Source organism: Balaenoptera borealis (assembly GCF_965194805.1).
Source record: "Balaenoptera borealis genome assembly, chromosome: 8".
NCBI classification, from domain to species: domain Eukaryota; kingdom Metazoa; phylum Chordata; class Mammalia; order Artiodactyla; family Balaenopteridae; genus Balaenoptera; species Balaenoptera borealis.
This window is the reverse complement of record NC_138865.1, coordinates 38,457,383-38,474,334: the sequence shown is the minus strand read 5'-3', so window position 1 is coordinate 38,474,334 and position 16,952 is coordinate 38,457,383. Positions and strand designations below refer to the sequence as shown.

Sequence of the window (16,952 nt, the reverse complement as noted above, 5' to 3'; positions counted from 1 at the left end):
CTGAGTCCCCACCGGCCGCCAGCAGCTAACTCTGCCCTGTGTATTTGTGTGGAGTGGAGGGCATGACCCGCTGCTATGCTTTCTATTGGCAAGGGACCCTGAAGAGGGCTTAAAACATGTCATTGCCAAGCTTCACTTACCTTTCTCGCCTTGTTTCTTCAAATCCAAAGCCGCCTCAGAACTGGGGACTGGTGTCTGGGGCTCGCTGTTGCTGGGCATGTTCCCTCTTGCTTGTGGCACCTCTACCTGGGGCAGGCCTGCTTCCTGTGGCCTGGGCTGGGGCTCACTGGGGGCTCGGAGCTGAAACAGGACCACAGGCAGCCAGGGGCTCCATGACCATAAACCTTCAACAACGCTGAGCAATGCAATGGACCACTACGTCCTTCTGATGAATAAGAACATGGAAACCCTGAGAAATGCCACACTCTACCCAGGTCATGCCCTACCACCTGGCATAAAGCAGAAGATCTGAGGCTGGGTCCACATCTCCCAGAGAAACCTTTTAATAGTGTATTAACAAGTAAGCAGAAGATCAATAAGGAAAGAGAAGACTTGAACAACATGACAAACCACCTGAACAGACATCTACAGAGCACCCAACCCAACTAGAGCAAAATACACATTCTTCTCAAGTGCACACTGACTATTCTCCAGGACAGACAGATGCTAGGACACAAAACAAACCTCAACAGATTTTAAATGTTGAAATCATACAATGTATGCTCTCTGGTCACAATGGAATGAAATTATAAATCAATAACAGGAATGAAATTTTTTGAGAAATTCACAAATATGTGGCAATTAGATAACATACTCCTAAATAACCCATGGGCCAAAGAAATCACAAGGAAAATTAGAAAATACCTTGAGAAAAATTAAAAACACAACACATCAAACTTCTGGAAGGCAGTTAAAGCAGTACTAAGAGGGACATTTACAGGCCTATCTCAAGAAAAAAGATAGACCTCAAATTAATAACCTAATCTCTCACCTTAAGATACTTGAAAAAAGAGAGCAAACTAAACCTAAAGCAAGGAAGGACATAATAAAGATTAGATCAGGAATTAATGACATATGGAAAAGAAAATAAAGAAAATCAATGAAAACAAAAGTTAGTTCTTTGAAAGATGAAAAAAATTGACAATGCTTTAGCTAGATGAACTGAGAATAAAAAAAACTCAAATTACTAAAATCAAAAATGAAAGAGGATAACACTACCAACCTTACACAGATAAAAAAGTTTTATTATAAGGAAATACTAAGAACAATTGTTTGCCAACAAGTTTGGTAACTTAGCTGAAACAGACAAGTTCCTAGGAAGACACACACTACCAAAGCTGATTCAAGAAGAAGCAGAGGGGGAAGAGGGGCAAGATGGCGGAAGAGTAAGACGCGGAGATCACCTTCCTTCCCACAGATACAGCAGAAGTACATCTACACGTGGAACTGCTCCTACAGAACACCCACTGAACGCTGGCAGAAGACGTCAGACCTCCCAAAAGGCAAGAAAATCCCCACGTACTTGGGTAGGGTAAAAGAAAAAAGAAATAACAGAGACAAAAGAATAGGGACGGGACCTGCGCCAGTGGGAGGGAGCCGTGAAGGAGGAAAGGTTTCCAGGTACTAGGAAGCCCCTTTGCGGGCAGAGACTGCGGGTGGCAGAGGGGGGAAGCTTCGGAGCCGCGGAGGAGAGCGCAGCCACAGGGGTGCGGAGGGCAAAGCGGAGAGACTCCCGCACAGAGGCTCGGCGCCAACCAGCACTCACCAGCCCGAGAGGCTTGTCTGCTCACTCGCCGGGGCGGGCGGGGGCTGGGAGCTGAGGCTCGGGCTTTGGTGCTAGCCGGGAGGGAGTCCGGGAAAAAGTCTGCAGCTGCCGAAGAGGCAAGAGACTTTTTCTTGCCTCTTTGTTTCGCGGCGCGCAAGGAGAGGGGATTCAGAGCGCTGCCTAAACGAAATCCAGAGACGGGTGCGAGCCGCGCGGCTATCAGCGTGGATCCCACAGCAACAGGGGCGCAGAGGGAAAAACGGAGAGATTCCCGCACAGAGGCTCAGCGCCGAGCAGCGCTCACCAGCCCGAGAGGCTTGTCTGCTCACCCGCTGGGGCAGGCGGGGCTGGGAGCTGAGGTGCGGGCTTCGGTCGGATCGCAGGGAGAGGACTGGGGTTGGCGGCGTGAACACAGCCTGAAGGGGTTGGTGTGCCGCGGCGAGCCAGGAGGGAGCCGGAGAGGAGGTCTGCAGCCACCGAAGAGGCAAGAGACTTTTTCTTGCCTCTTTGTTTCGTGGCGCGCAAGGAGAGGGTATTCAGAGCGCCACCTAGACGAACTCCAGAGGCGGGCGCGAGCCGCGGCTAACAGCGCGGACCCCAGAGACGGGCGTGAGCTGCGGCCATCAGCGCGGACCCCAGAGACTGGTAGGAAATGCTAAGGCTGCTGCTGCCGCCACCAAGAAGCCTGTGTGCGAGCCCAGGTCACTCTCCACACCGCCCCTCCCGGGAGCCGGTGCAGCTCGCCACTGCCAGGCTCCCGTGATCCAGGGACAACTTCCCCGGGAGAACACACAGCGCGCCTCAGGCTGCTGCAACGTCACGACGCCTCTGACGCCGCAGGCTCGCCCCGCCTCCTCCGTACCGCTCCCTCCCCCGGCCTGAGTGAGCCAGAGCCCCCGAAGCAGCTGCTCCTTTAACCCCGTTCTGTCTGGGCGGGGAACAGACGCCCTCAGGCAACGTACATGCAGAGGCGGGTCCAAATCCAAAGCTGACCGCTGGGAGCTGTACGAACAAAGAAGAGAAAGGGAAATCTCCCCCAGCAGCCTCAGAAGCAGCAGATTAAAGCTCTACAAACAACTTGATGTGCCTGCATCTGTTGAATACCTGAATAGACAACGAATCATCCCAAATTCAAAAGGTGGACTTTAGGAGCAGGATATATTAATTTCCCCTTTTCCTTTTTTTCTGAGTGTATATGTATATGCTTCTGGGTGAGATTTTGTCTATATAGCTTTGCTTTCACCATCAGTCCTAGGGTTAGGTCCTTCCATTTTTTTTTTTTTTTTTTTTTTACTTAAAAAAATTTTTTTTTCCTAATATATGCTTTCTTAATAATTTTTTCCGTATTTTCTATTTTTAGAAATTAAAAAATTTTTTAATAAGTTTTTTCATATTTTTTATTTTAAAAAATTAAAATTTTTTTTCTTAATAAATTTTTTTCTTAAAAATCTTTTTCTTATTTTTTACTATAAAAAATTAATAAATCTATTTTTAAAAATTAAAAAAAATTTTTTCTGAATACATTTACTCTTGATAATTTTTTTTCTTTCTTATTTTTTATTATAATAGCTTTATTTTATTTTATTTTATCCTCTTTTTATCTTTCTATTTTTTTCTCTCCCTTATATTCTGAGCTGTGTGGATGAAAGGCTCTTGGTGCTCCAGCCAGGCATCAGGGCTGTGCCTCTGAGGTGGGAGAGCCAACTTCAGGACACTGGTCCACAAGAGACCTACCAGCTCCACGTAATACCAAACGGCAAAAATCTCTCAGAGATCTCCATCTCAACATCAAGACGCAGTTTCACTCAACGACCAGCAAGCTACAGGGCTGGACACCCTATGCCAAACAACTAGCAAGACAGGAACACAGCCCCATCCATTAGCAGGGAGGCTGCCGAAAATCATAAGGCCACAGACACCCCAAAACACACCACCAGACGTGGACGTGCCCACCAGAAAGACAAGATTCAACCTCATCCACCAGAACACAGGCAAGAGTCCCCTCCACCAGGAAGCCTACAAAACCCACTGAAACAACCTTACCCACTGGGGACAGATACCAAAAACAACGGGAACTACGAACCTGCAGCCTGTGAAAAGGAGACCCCAAACACAGTAAGATAAGCAAAATGAGACGACAGAAAAACACACAGCAGATGAAGGAGCAGGGTCAAAACACACAAGACCTAACAAATGAACAGGAAATAGGTAGTCTACCTGAAAAAGAATTCAGAATAATGATAATAAGGATGATCCAAAATCTTGGAAACAGAATAGATAAAATGCAAGAAACATTTAACAAGGACGTAGAAGAACTAAAGAGGAACCAAGCAATGATGAAAAACACAATAAATGAAATTAAAAATACTCTAGATGGGATCAATAGCAGAATAACTGAGGCAGAAGAAAGGATAAGTGACCTGGAAGATAAAATGGTGGAAATAACTACTGCAGAGCAGGATAAAGAAAAAAGAATGAAAAGAACTGAGGACAGTCTCAGAGACCTCTGGGACAACATTAAATGCACCAACATTCGAATTATAGGGGTCCCAGAAGAAGAAGAGAAAAAGAAAGGGACTGAGAAAATATTTGAAGAGATTATAGTTGAAAACTTCCCTAATATGGGAAAGGAAATAGTTAATCAAGTCCAGGAAGCACAGAGAGTCCCATACAGGATAAACCCAAGGAGAAACACGCCAAGACACATATTAATCAAACTGTCAAAAATTAAATATAAAGAAAACATATTAAAAGCAGCAAGGGAAAAACAACAAATAACACACAAGGGAATCCCCATAAGGTTAACATCTGATCTTTCAGCAGAAACTCTGCAAGCCAGAAGGGAGTGGCAGGACATACTTAAAGTGATGAAGGAGAAAAACCTACAACCAAGGTTACTCTACCCAGCAAGGATCTCATTCAGATGTGATGGAGAAATTAAAACCTTTACAGACAAGCAAAAGCTGAGAGAGTTCAGCACCACCAAACCAGCTTTACAACAAATGCTAAAGGAACTTCTCTAGGCAAGAAACACAAGAGAAGGAAAACACCTACAATAACAAACCCAAAACATTTAAGAAAATGGGAATGGGAACATACATATCGATAATTACCTTGAATGTAAATGGATTAAATGCTCCCACCAAAAGACACAGACTGGCTGAATGGATACAAAAACAAGACCCATATATATGCTGTCTACAAGAGACCCACTTCAGACCTAGAGACACATACAGACTGAAAGTGAGGGGATGGAAGAAGATATTCCATGCAAATGGAAATCAAAAGAAAGCTGGAGTAGCAATTCTCATATCAGACAAAATAGACTTTAAAATAAAGAATATTATAAGAGACAAAGAAGGACACTATATAATGATCAAGGGATCGATCCAAGAGGAAGGTATAACAATTGTAAATATTTATGCACCCAACATAGGAGCACCTCAATACATAAGGCAAATACTAACAGCCATAAAAGGGGAAATTGACAGCAACACAATCATAGTAGGGGACTTTAACACCCCACTTTCACCAATGGACAGATCATCCAAAATGAAAATAAATAAGGAAACACAAGCTTTAAATGATACATTAAACAAGATGGACTTAATTGATATTTATAGGACATTCCACCCCAAAACAACAGAATACACATTTTTCTCAAGTGCGCATGGAACATTCTCCAGGATAGATCATATCTTGGGTCACAAATCAAGCCTTGGTAAATTTAAGAAAATTGAAATCGTATCAAGTATCTTTTCCGACCACAACGCTATGAGACTAGATATCAATTACAGGAAAAGATCTGTAAAAAATACAAACACATGGAAGCTACACAATACACTACTTAATAACGAAGTGATCACTGAAGAAATCAAAGGGGAAATCAAAAAATACCTAGAAACAAATGACAATGGAGATACGACGACCCAAAACCTATGGGACACAGCAAAAGCAGTGCTAAGAGGGAAGTTTATAGCAATACAAGCCTACCTCAAGAAACAGGAAACATCTCGAATAAACAACCTAACCTTGCACCTAAAGCAATTAGAGAAAGAAGAACAAAAAAACCCCAAAGCTAGCAGAAGGAAAGAAATCATAAAGATCAGGTCAGAAATAAATGAAAAAGAAATGAAGGAAACAATAGCAAAAATCAATAAAACTAAAAGCTGGTTCTTTGAGAAGATAAACAAAATTGATAAACCATTAGCCAGACTCATCAAGAGAAAAAGGGAGAAGACTCAAATCAATAGAATTAGAAATGAAAAAGGAGAAGTAACCACTGACACTGCAGAAATACAAAAGATCATGAGAGATTACTACAAGCAACTCTACGCCAATAAAATGGACAACCTGGAAGAAATGGACAGATTCTTAGAAATGCACAAACTGCCGAGACTGAACCAGGAAGAAATAGAAAATATGAACAGACCAATCACAAGCACTGAAATTGAAACTGTGATTAAAAACCTTCCAACAAACAAAAGCCCAGGACCAGATGGATTCACAGGTGAATTCTATCAAACATTTAGAGAAGAGCTAACACCTATCCTTCTCAAACTCTTCCAAAATATTGCAGAGGGAGGAACACTCCCAAACTCATTCTACGAGGCCACCATCACCCTGATACCAAAACCAGACAAAGATGTCACAAAGAAAGAAAACTACAGGCCAATATCACTGATGAACATAGATGCAAAAATCCTCAACAAAATACTCGCAAACAGAATCCAACAGCACATTAAAAGGATCATACACCATGATCAAGTGGGGTTTATCCCAGGAATGCAAGGATTCTTCAATATACGTAAATCAATCAATGTGATACACCATATTAACAAATTGAAGGAGAAAAACCATATGATCATCTCAATAGATGCAGAGAAAGCTTTCGACAAAATTCAACACCCATTTATGATAAAAGCCCTGCAGAAAGTAGGCATAGAGGGAACTTTCCTCAACATAATAAAGGCCATATATGACAAACCCACAGCCAACATTGTCCTCAATGGAGAAAAACTGAAACCATTTCCACTAAGATCAGGAACAAGACAAGGTTGCCCACTCTCACCACTATTATTCAACATAGTTTTGGAAGTGTTAGCCACAGCAATCAGAGAAGACAAAGAAATAAAAGGAATCCAAATCGGAAAAGAAGAAGTAAAGCTGTCACTGTTTGCAGATGACATGATACTATACATAGAGAATCCTAAAGATGCTACCAGAAAACTCCTAGAGCTAATCAATGAATTTGGTAAAGTAGCAGGATACAAAATTAATGCACAGAAATCTCTTGCATTTCTATACACTAATGACGAAAAATCTGAAAGTGAAATTAAGAAAACACTCCCGTTTACCATTGCAACAAAAAGAATAAAATATCTAGGAATAAACCTACCTAAGGAGACAAAGGACCTGTATGCAGAAAATTATAAGACATTGATGAAAGAAATTAAAGATGATACAAATAGATGGAAAGATATACCATGTTCCTGGATTGGAAGAATCAACATTGTGAAAATGACTCTACTACCCAAAGCAATCTACAGATTCAATGCAATCCCTATCAAACTACCACTGGCATTTTTCACAGAACTAGAACAAAAAATTTCACAATTTGTATGGAAACACAAAAGACCCCGAATAGCCAAAGCAATCTTGAGAACGAAAAATGGAGCTGGGGGAATCAGGCTCCCTGACTTCAGACTATATTACAAAGCTACAGTAATCAAGACAGTTTGGTACTGGCACAAAAACAGAAATATAGATCAATGGAACAGGATAGAAAGCCCAGAGATAAACCCACGCACATATGGTCACCTTATCTTTGATAAAGGAGGCAAGCATATACAGTGGAGAAAAGACAGCCTCTTCAATAAGTGGTGCTGGGAAAATTGGACAGATACATGTAAAAGTATGAAATTATAACACTCCCTGACACCATGCACAAAAATAAACTCAAAATGGATTAAAGACCTAAGTGTAAGACCAGACACTATCAAACTCTTAGAGGAAAACATAGGCAGAACACTCTATGACATACATCACAGCAAGATTCTTTTTGACCCAGCTCCCAGAGAAATGGAAATAAAAACACAAATAAACAAATGGGACCTAATGAAACTTAAAAGCTTTTGCACAGCAAAGGAAACCATAAACAAGACCAAAAGACAACCATCAGAATGGGAGAAAATATTGGCAAATGAAGCAACTGACAAAGGATTAATCTCCAAGATTTACAAGCAGCTCATGCAGCTCAATAACAGAAAAACGAACAACCCAATCCAAAAATGGGCAGAAGACCTAAATAGACATTTCTCCAAAGAAGATATACAGATGGCCAACAGACACATGAAAGAATGCTCAACATCATTAATCATTAGAGAAATGCAAATCAAAACTACAATGAGATATCATCTCACACCGGTCAGAATGGCCATCATCAAAAAATCTAGAAACAATAAATGCTGGAGAGGGTGTGGAGGAAAGGGAACTCTCCTGCACTGTTGGTGGGAATGTAAATTGATACAGCCACTATGGAGAACAGTATGGAGGTTCCTTAAAAAACTACAAATAGAACTACCATACGATCCAGCAATCCCACTACTGGGCATATACTCTGAGAAAACCATAGTTCAAAAAGAGTCATGTACCAAAATGTTCATTGCAGCTCTATTTACAATAGCCAGGACATGGAAGCAACCTAAATGTCCATCGACAGATGAATGGATAAAGAAGATGTGGCACATATATACAATGGAATATTACTCAGCCATAAAAATAAATGAAATGGAGGTATTTGTAATGAGGTGGATGGAGTTAGAGTCTGTCATACAGAGTGAAGTAAGTCAGAAAGAGAAAAACAAATACAGTATGCTAACACATATATACGGAATCTAAGGGGAAAAAAAGCCATGAAGAACCTAGTGGCAAGACGGGAATAAAGCCACAGACCTACTAGAGAATGGACTTGAGGATATGGGGAGGGGGTGGGGTGAGATGTGACAGGGTGAGAGAGTGTCATGGACATATATACACTGCCAAATGTAAAATAGATAGCTAGTGGGAAGCAGCCGCATAGCACAGGGAGATCAGCTTGGTGCTTTGTGACCACCTAGAGGGGTGGGATGGGGAGGGTGGGAGGGAGGGAGATGCAAGAGGGAAGAGATATGGGAACATATTGTATATGTATAACTGATTAACTTTGTTATAAAGCAGAAGCTAACACACCATTGTAAGGCAATTATACTTCAATAAAGATGTTTAAAAAAAAAAAAAAAAAGAAGAAGCAGAAAATCTGAGCAGACTTATAACAAGAGACTGAAGTAGTAATTTAAAAATCCCCGCCCCCCAAAAGCCCAGTTCCAGATGGCTTCACTGGTGAATTCTACCAAACATTTAATTCTAAATCTTCACAAACTCTTCCAAAAAACAGAAGAAGAAGGAATACTTCCCAACTCATTCTATGAGCCCAGTAATTACCCTGATACCAAAGCCAGAGAAAGACATTACAAAAAAATAAAACTATAGACCTAATATGAATATAGACCCCCAAATCATCAACGAAATACTAGCAAATCAAATCAAGCAACATACAAAAGGATTATACACCATGGCCAAGTAGGATTTCTCCCAGCAATGCAAGGTTAGTTTAACATCTAAAAATCAATTAATGTAATATCATGTCAATAGCATAAAGGACAAAAACACATGATCATCTCAATGCAGAAAAAACATTGGCAAAATCCAACAGCTCTTCTTGATAAAAACACTCAACAAATTAAGAACAGAGGGGAACTACCTCAACTTGATAATGTGCATCTATGAAAAATATACAGGCATACCTTGAAGACATCGCAGGTTTGGTTCCAGACCACTGCAATAAAGTGAATATCGCGATAAAGCGAGTCACGCCAATTTTTTGGTTTCCCAGTGCATATAAAAGTTATGTTTACACTATACTGTAGTCTATTAAGTATGCAATAGCATTATGTCCAAAAAATGTACTACCTTAATTAAAAAATACTTTATTGCTTAAAAAAGGCCAAAACAATTACAACAGTAACATCAAAGACCCCTGATCACAGATTACTGTAACAAACGTAATAATGAAAAAGTTTGAAATACAGTGAGAATTACCAAAATGTGACAGAGACATGAAGTGAGCAAACCAGAAAAAGTGGAGCCAATATTTGCTCAACACAGGGTTACCACAATCCTTCAATTTGTAAAAAAACACAAATATCTGTGAAGCACAATAAAACGAGGTATGCCTGCACAGCTAACATCAGACTTAATGGTGAAAGACTTAATGCTTTCCCTCTGTGATCAAGAACAAGGCAAAGATGTCTATCCTCACCACTTCTATTTAACATTATACTGGAGGTTCTAGCCAGGGATATTAAGTAATAAGAAGAAATAAAAGGCATCCAGATCAGAAAGGAAGATGTAAAACTATTTTTAGATGACATAATCTTAATACAGAAAATCCTAAGGAATCAAAAAAAAATACTATTCAAACTAATAAACAAGTTCAGCAAGGTTGAAAGATACAAGATCAATATAAAAAATGAATTGTATTTCTACACACTAGCAATAAGCAGTTCGAAAATGAAATTAAGAAAACAATTCCATTTATAATAGCATCAAAAAATACTTAGAAATAAATTGAACAAAAGAAGTGCAAGACTTCTGAATATTACAAAATATTATTGAAAAAGACTTTTAAAGGACTTAAGTGGAAAGACATCCCACATTCACACAACAGAAGACTGGATGTTTTTAAGATGGCAACATTTCCCAAACTGACGTACAGACTGAATGTAATCTCTGTCAGAATCCCACCTGGCTTTGTTGAAGACATTGACAAGCGGATCCAAAAATTCATACAGAAAGTCAACCAGTGCAGAATAGCCAAAACAATCTTGAAAAAGAAGAACAAAGTTGGAGCAGTTAAAGCTGCTGATTTCAAAGCTTACTACAAAGATACAGTAATCAAGACTGTGTAGTATGGACATAAGGACAGAAAAAGAGATCAATGGAACAGAACCGAGAGTCTAAAAATAAACACTCATATTTACAGTAAACTGATTTTTTGACAAGGATGCCAAGGCAACTCAGTGGGGAAAAGAATATTTTTTTTCAACAAATGGTGTTGAGACAACTGGATATCCACATGCAAAATAATAAAGTTGGACCATTAGCTCACACCATACACAAAAATTAAATTAACTCAAAATAAATCATAGGACTAAATGTAAGAACTAAATACTAACGACTATAAAAGTCTCAGAAGAAAATACAGGTGTAAATCCTCAGGATGCTGGATTAGGCAAAGCAGTTTTAGACATGATACCAATAGAACAAGCAACAGAAGAAAAAATAAACTAGACATAATGAAAATTTAAAACTTTTTTGTGCTTCAATGAACACTATCAAGAAAGTGAAAAGACAACTCAAAGAATGGGAAAAAATATGTGCAAATCATATATCCAATATCTTTATATGAATATATAAAAAACTCTTACAACTAAATAATAAAAATAACTCAATTTCAAAATGGACAAAGGACACAAACAGACATTTCTCCAAAGAGGATATACCAACAGCCAATACAGCATATGAAAAGATGCTCAAAATCATCAGTTATTAGGGAAATGCAAATCAAAACCACAATGAGATACCACTGCACACCTACTAGGATGGTTATAGTGAAAAAGACAGATAATAACAAGAGTTGGCAAGGATGTAGAGAAACTGGTACCCTCATAAACTGCTGGTAGGAATGTAAAAGAGTATGATCACTTTCAGAAACAGTATGGCAGTTTCTCAATACATTAAGGAGAGTTGAGTTACCATACGACCCAGCAATGCTACTCCTAGGTATACAGTATACCTAAGAGAAATGAAAGCTTATGTTCACACAAAAATGTGTGCATGAATGTTCACAGCAGCATTATTCACAGTAGCCAAGAAGTGGAAATAACCCAAATGCCCATCAACTGACAAATGAATAAACAAAATGTGGTACAGTCATACAATGGAATATTATTCAGCCATAAAAAGGAAGTACTCATACATGCTACAACATGGATGAATCCTGAAAGCATTATGCTATGTGAAAACCAGTATGATTCCATTGATAGGAAATACCCAGATAAGGCAAATCTGCAGAGAAAATAGATCAGAGGTTGTCTCAGGCTCCAGAGACTGGGGGTAAAAGGTGAGTGAGCTAATGGGTATGGGATTTCTTTTGGGGTAATGAAAATGTTCTAAAATCGACTGTGATGATGACTGCACAACTTTGTGAATATACTAAAACCCCCTGAGTTATAAATATTATATAGGTGAACTATATGGTAGGTGAATTATATCTCAATAAAAGTGCTGCATTTAAAACAAACCAAGATCCCCAGAAGGCTGTGAGCAGCATTTTCATGGGCTGTGCTTTCACAAGAGGCAGCTTGATAGCACGGGCTCTGATCAGCTCCATCACTGACTGGGTACTGTGACCTTGGGACAGTTTCTAACCGCCTCCATGGGCCTCAGAGCCCTCCAAACAAGAAAACAACAACAACAACTCCCTCCCAGGGTGGCTGTGAGCTTTAAATGAAGCAATCGCCTTACGGCCCAGAGCACAGGGACCAGGTCTGGAGGCCAGCATGCTTGGCCAGAGACCCTGAATCCCGGGACCAGGCTGTTGTGTGTCAGGGACCTAGAGCGAGTCAGAGAGCACATGAAGGAAGAAGATGCCTGAAGAGAGGGTAGGAAGACCTCCGGGAGATCCTCGGCAGAAAAAAGCCAGGATTACCTGCTGGCTTTGGTCTTTTTGTTCACTCAGGTCTCTGGAAGCTACAGCCTCATTTCCCTTTTTGGTGACTTCTTCTATTCGCTCTTCACACTGCTCCTTCACCTCTTTCATCTGACTGATGCACTGGTTCCTGTGAAGGTGAAAGCAAGCAAATGAAAGGACAGCTATTTAGAGATGCGTCTATACAGCAAGTCTGCCCCTGCTGTGACAGTGAAATCCACTTCCCAGTGAGACACAGCTCGTCTCTTTCCTGCTTCCCGCACTTTATCTGAAGAGGACACGGGCAGGGCAACAAATGTGTTTTCAGTTATTAAATGACAAGGAAACAGGAGTTAATTGAAAGTTACAAAAAAATATGTCACGTTGTTGTAAAATAAGTGAACTTCACTGGTTAGAAAGAACAAATTTTTAAAATATAATCTGTGGCATAATAAAAAAAAAAAAGGTGGTCTTTGTCCCCAACTATTGCACAGAGCTCCTAAAACACTTGGAATTTCCTGAGTAACAGGAGTGTCTTCTGTTATACATAATGGGCCCCTGCAGACCATACGTGAGTTCATGCTAATGAGTTAACTTACTGGGAGGAGCCAACATAGCTTTAGGATGGGGGCTGGTGGCCAGGGGAACCAACCATATGATTAGAGGGTTGGAACTTACAGCCCCATTTTTCAGGAAGCAGGGAGAGACTAGAGACTGAGATCAAACACATGGCCAATGACTCAGTCGGTCATGCCTATGTAATAAAACCTCAGATAAACACCCTGGACTCTGAGGCTTGGCGAGCTTCCTGTTTGGTGAACATATCTGTGAACCAGAAAGGTGGCACCCCAACGCCAACAGAAGTTCCTGCCTGCGCCCTACCTCCACCCCAGACCTTGCCTTATGAGTCTCTACCATTTAGCTATTCCTGAGTTGTATCCTTTATAATAAAACTGCAATTGTAAGTTTACAACTTTCCTGAGTTCTAGAGAATTATTGCTCCTGAGGGGTTTGGGGAAGGCCTGAATTTGTAGCTACCCAGGCAAAAAGGACAGGTGGCCTGGGGCCACCGAGAACTTATGACTAGCATCCAAAGTAGGGGCAGTCTTGTGGGACTGAGCCCCGTAACATGTGGGGTTTGTGCTACCTCTGGGTAGTGCCCAGTCTGAATTGGACTTCTACTCCAGGAAGATGGGATAGATGTATTTTTCACTCTTCCTCCACTAAGCACAACTAGAACTCTGGACATTACATTTAAAACAAACAGGGACTTCCCTGGCGGTCTAGTGGTTAAGACTCCACACTTCCAATGCAAGGGGTGCAGGATCAATCCCTGGTCCGGGATCTAAGATCCCACATGCCGTATGGTGCAGCCAAAAAAAAAAAAGAAGAGTAAGTAGGGTGGGGTAGGGGACTAACATTGTCTGCCATGAGAATTAAACATTTAAAACAATAAATAAATAAAACAAACATAAGAAGACTCTGAAAGATGGAGAGACGAAGGCAGACTGGCTAGGGACCTTAGGATCTAGAACAACACAGTGGTGTCATTGGAGATTACATGGGAAGCCTGCATTTCCATCCCCATCTGACACTAATGAGGTCCCCCCTCCCTCTCCCCAGGTGGTGGCGTCAGAGGACGTCAATGAAGAGCCAGGGCTTTCACCACCACTGCCCAGAGGTTTCAATCAAAGATCGTTCATCATATGAAGAACCAGGAAGATCTTAAATTGAACAAAAAGAGACAATCAATAGATACCAAATCAACATGACAGAGAAGTTAAAATGATCTGACAAAGACTTTAAAGCAGCCACCAGAAAAATGTTTCAATGAGTAATTAAAACATGCTTGACAGAAATGAAAAACTAAATAGTCTCAGCAAAGAAACAGCAAGTTTTAGCAAAGAAAGGGATGATATAAAGAAGAACCAAATGGAAATTTAATGCAATAACCAAAATTTTTAAACTCAGAGAAGGAAAGAATCAATGAACTGGAAGACAGAACAATAGACATTACCCAACCTAAACACAGAGAGAAAATAGACTGGGGAAAGAGAAAGGACACAGCTTCACGGACCTGTGTGACTATTACAAAAGACCTAACATTCACGTCATCAGAATCTGTGAAAGAGAAGATTTTCCTAGCAAGATCCACATAACTAGTCACTTTCACGCCCATCCTCAAGATACTACTCTTACTCACTCCCCTCCATGACCATATGATACTATCTGCCTTGCCCAGATCACTCTGGGCTCCCCAGGTTCTCTTTTCCTAACATCTCCTCATCTCCCTTCTCTACTCCTTATTGTTTAGGACTCAATTCTAAATGGCCTTTCCTAAGAAGTCTTTTTTGGGGGTAATAGATGAGCATTGATGAAAATGATCCAGTTTAAGAAACAACAATATTTAAAGGCATTTTCAAAAGTATATAAGTTAGCATCAGGTTTGGCTAGGTGAAACAAAAAGGCCAAAAAATAGCAGTTTATTTTTTCCTCACATAAAAGAAATCCAGGGTTAGTATGGCAGCTCTGAGTCATCAAAAATTCAGGCTTCTCTTGCTGTTTCAATATCCTAACACTGGTTTCTATCCCCATGATTACCTCATGATCCAGGATAGCTGTGAGTGGTCCAGCCATCTTGTGTGAAGCCCAGGCAGCAGGAAGGAGGGAGGAGAAAAGGTAAAGGAAAGGGATGTGCAGTGGACTGTCCTTATTCTCAGAAGCCTTCCTGTAAGTCCCACCCCAAGATTTCCTTTCCCCACTGGCCAGAACTTAGTCACTTGGCCATACCTAACTGCAAGGAATTTGCCCAGTATTTTTGCTGGGCAAAAAGATGAATGGATTTGGATAAGCACTGACCGGTCTTGCCACAGGCAGTTTCAAAATTTTTTGAGTCACAGTGACTTCCCTGGTGGTCCAGTGGTAAAGAATCCATCTTCCAATGCAGGGGACACAGGTTCGATCCCTGGTCAGGGAACTAAGATCCCACATGCCATAGGGCAACTAAGCCCACGCACCTCAACAAGAGAGCCCACGTGCTGCAAACTACAGAGCCCATGTGCCCTGGAGCCCGCGCGCCACAACTAGAGAGAGAAAATCCACATGCCACAACTAGAGAGAAGCCTGTGCACCACAACAAAGAGCCCACGCTGCAATGAAAGATCCCACATGCCTCAACGAAGATCCCACATGCTGCAACTAAGAACCAATGCAGCCAAAAAAGTAAAAGAAAATAAATTTAAAAAAATGTTTTGAGTCACAAAACATTGATAAAATAATTGAATAGCGTCCCAGGTTGAGAACATAACCAATTACATACTATTATGTTAATGTAAATGGATTAGAGTTGGGGACAGCAGTACAAATTCATGTTTAGTTTAATTTAGATATAGATGAATACATATAGAAATATTTATCAGTATCTATATATAACACAAGTTAGTATACACACACATATATCTCTTTGCTCTGTCATCTCAGAGAGCCTAGCAGCAATGACACCCTAGTAGCAACAAACACACCTAGTACCCCAGATCTTGGTTTCTAATACCATTCTCCAATAAAAAGAACAAGGGCTCCTTGGAGAAATGGTTGATTGGTTGATTGGGACAGGAAGTATATGAAAATGAGTCTGGAGCATCTTTTGGTGCCAGAGTATAAAAAAGTAATTTTAAAAGTGGCGGGGGGCCAAACCCACAATATTAGGGATATGTCAATTGGATAAAGGAATCAACTGAAAGAGATCCCAATGGCAAAAGCTGGAAAAATGTAAGCAAAAGAAAAAATAAATAAGATAGTATTAGATTATAACCCAAAATATTCATGAATCCGTACTGATATAAATAATTAGACAGACAGATAAGAAGAAGAGTCAAATCTCCTGTACAGGAAAATTCCAAATAATCTGTGTAGACACTCCATCCTTAGGGAAGTGGAGCATAGCTTCCCAATCTTTAAGCGTAGCCTAAGCATAGTGAATTTCTTCCAAAGATTAGAGCATAAAGGGAGAAAAAAACAGAGTAACTTTATAGTGAAAAAACCTGATAAACATTACCTCAATCAGGTGATCAACAGTGATAAGTCATCCTGATAGCACGTACCCTTGATGTGAAGCCATGAGAATGGCACTTCACCTCTGTGACCTTCCTCTCAAAAATGTGTTGCCCCAGTTTCACCACGAGAAAAACATCTGATAAATCCCTGAAGGACATTCTACAAAATACCTGACCAGTACTCCTCAAAACTAATAAAAAATAATCCAAACCATAAAAAATAAGTAAAGCTTGAGAAACTGTCGCAGCCAAGAGGAGCCTAAGGAAACATAATGAAGAGGGCATGCAGGTGTGCTTCAGCGGTCCCTCAAATTGAACATGCAACTTTGTGTATATACCCATTTAT

The 16,952-nt window shown here is 40.6% G+C and overlaps 1 protein-coding gene across 2 annotated transcripts in view; it reads right to left on the bottom strand.

Annotated features, from left to right (window-relative positions):
• Positions 1-16,952, bottom strand: part of GOLM1 (golgi membrane protein 1) — a 64,466-nt gene that overhangs the window by 9,359 nt on the left and 38,155 nt on the right. For both annotated transcript variants that reach the window (XM_082401236.1, XM_082401237.1), the window contains exons 6-7: positions 12,576-12,705; positions 141-300 (exon numbers count right to left, since the gene is read on the bottom strand). In XM_082401236.1, the coding sequence (XP_082257362.1) occupies positions 141-300; positions 12,576-12,705 (290 nt within the window). The remainder of the gene's footprint in view (positions 1-140; positions 301-12,575; positions 12,706-16,952) is intronic.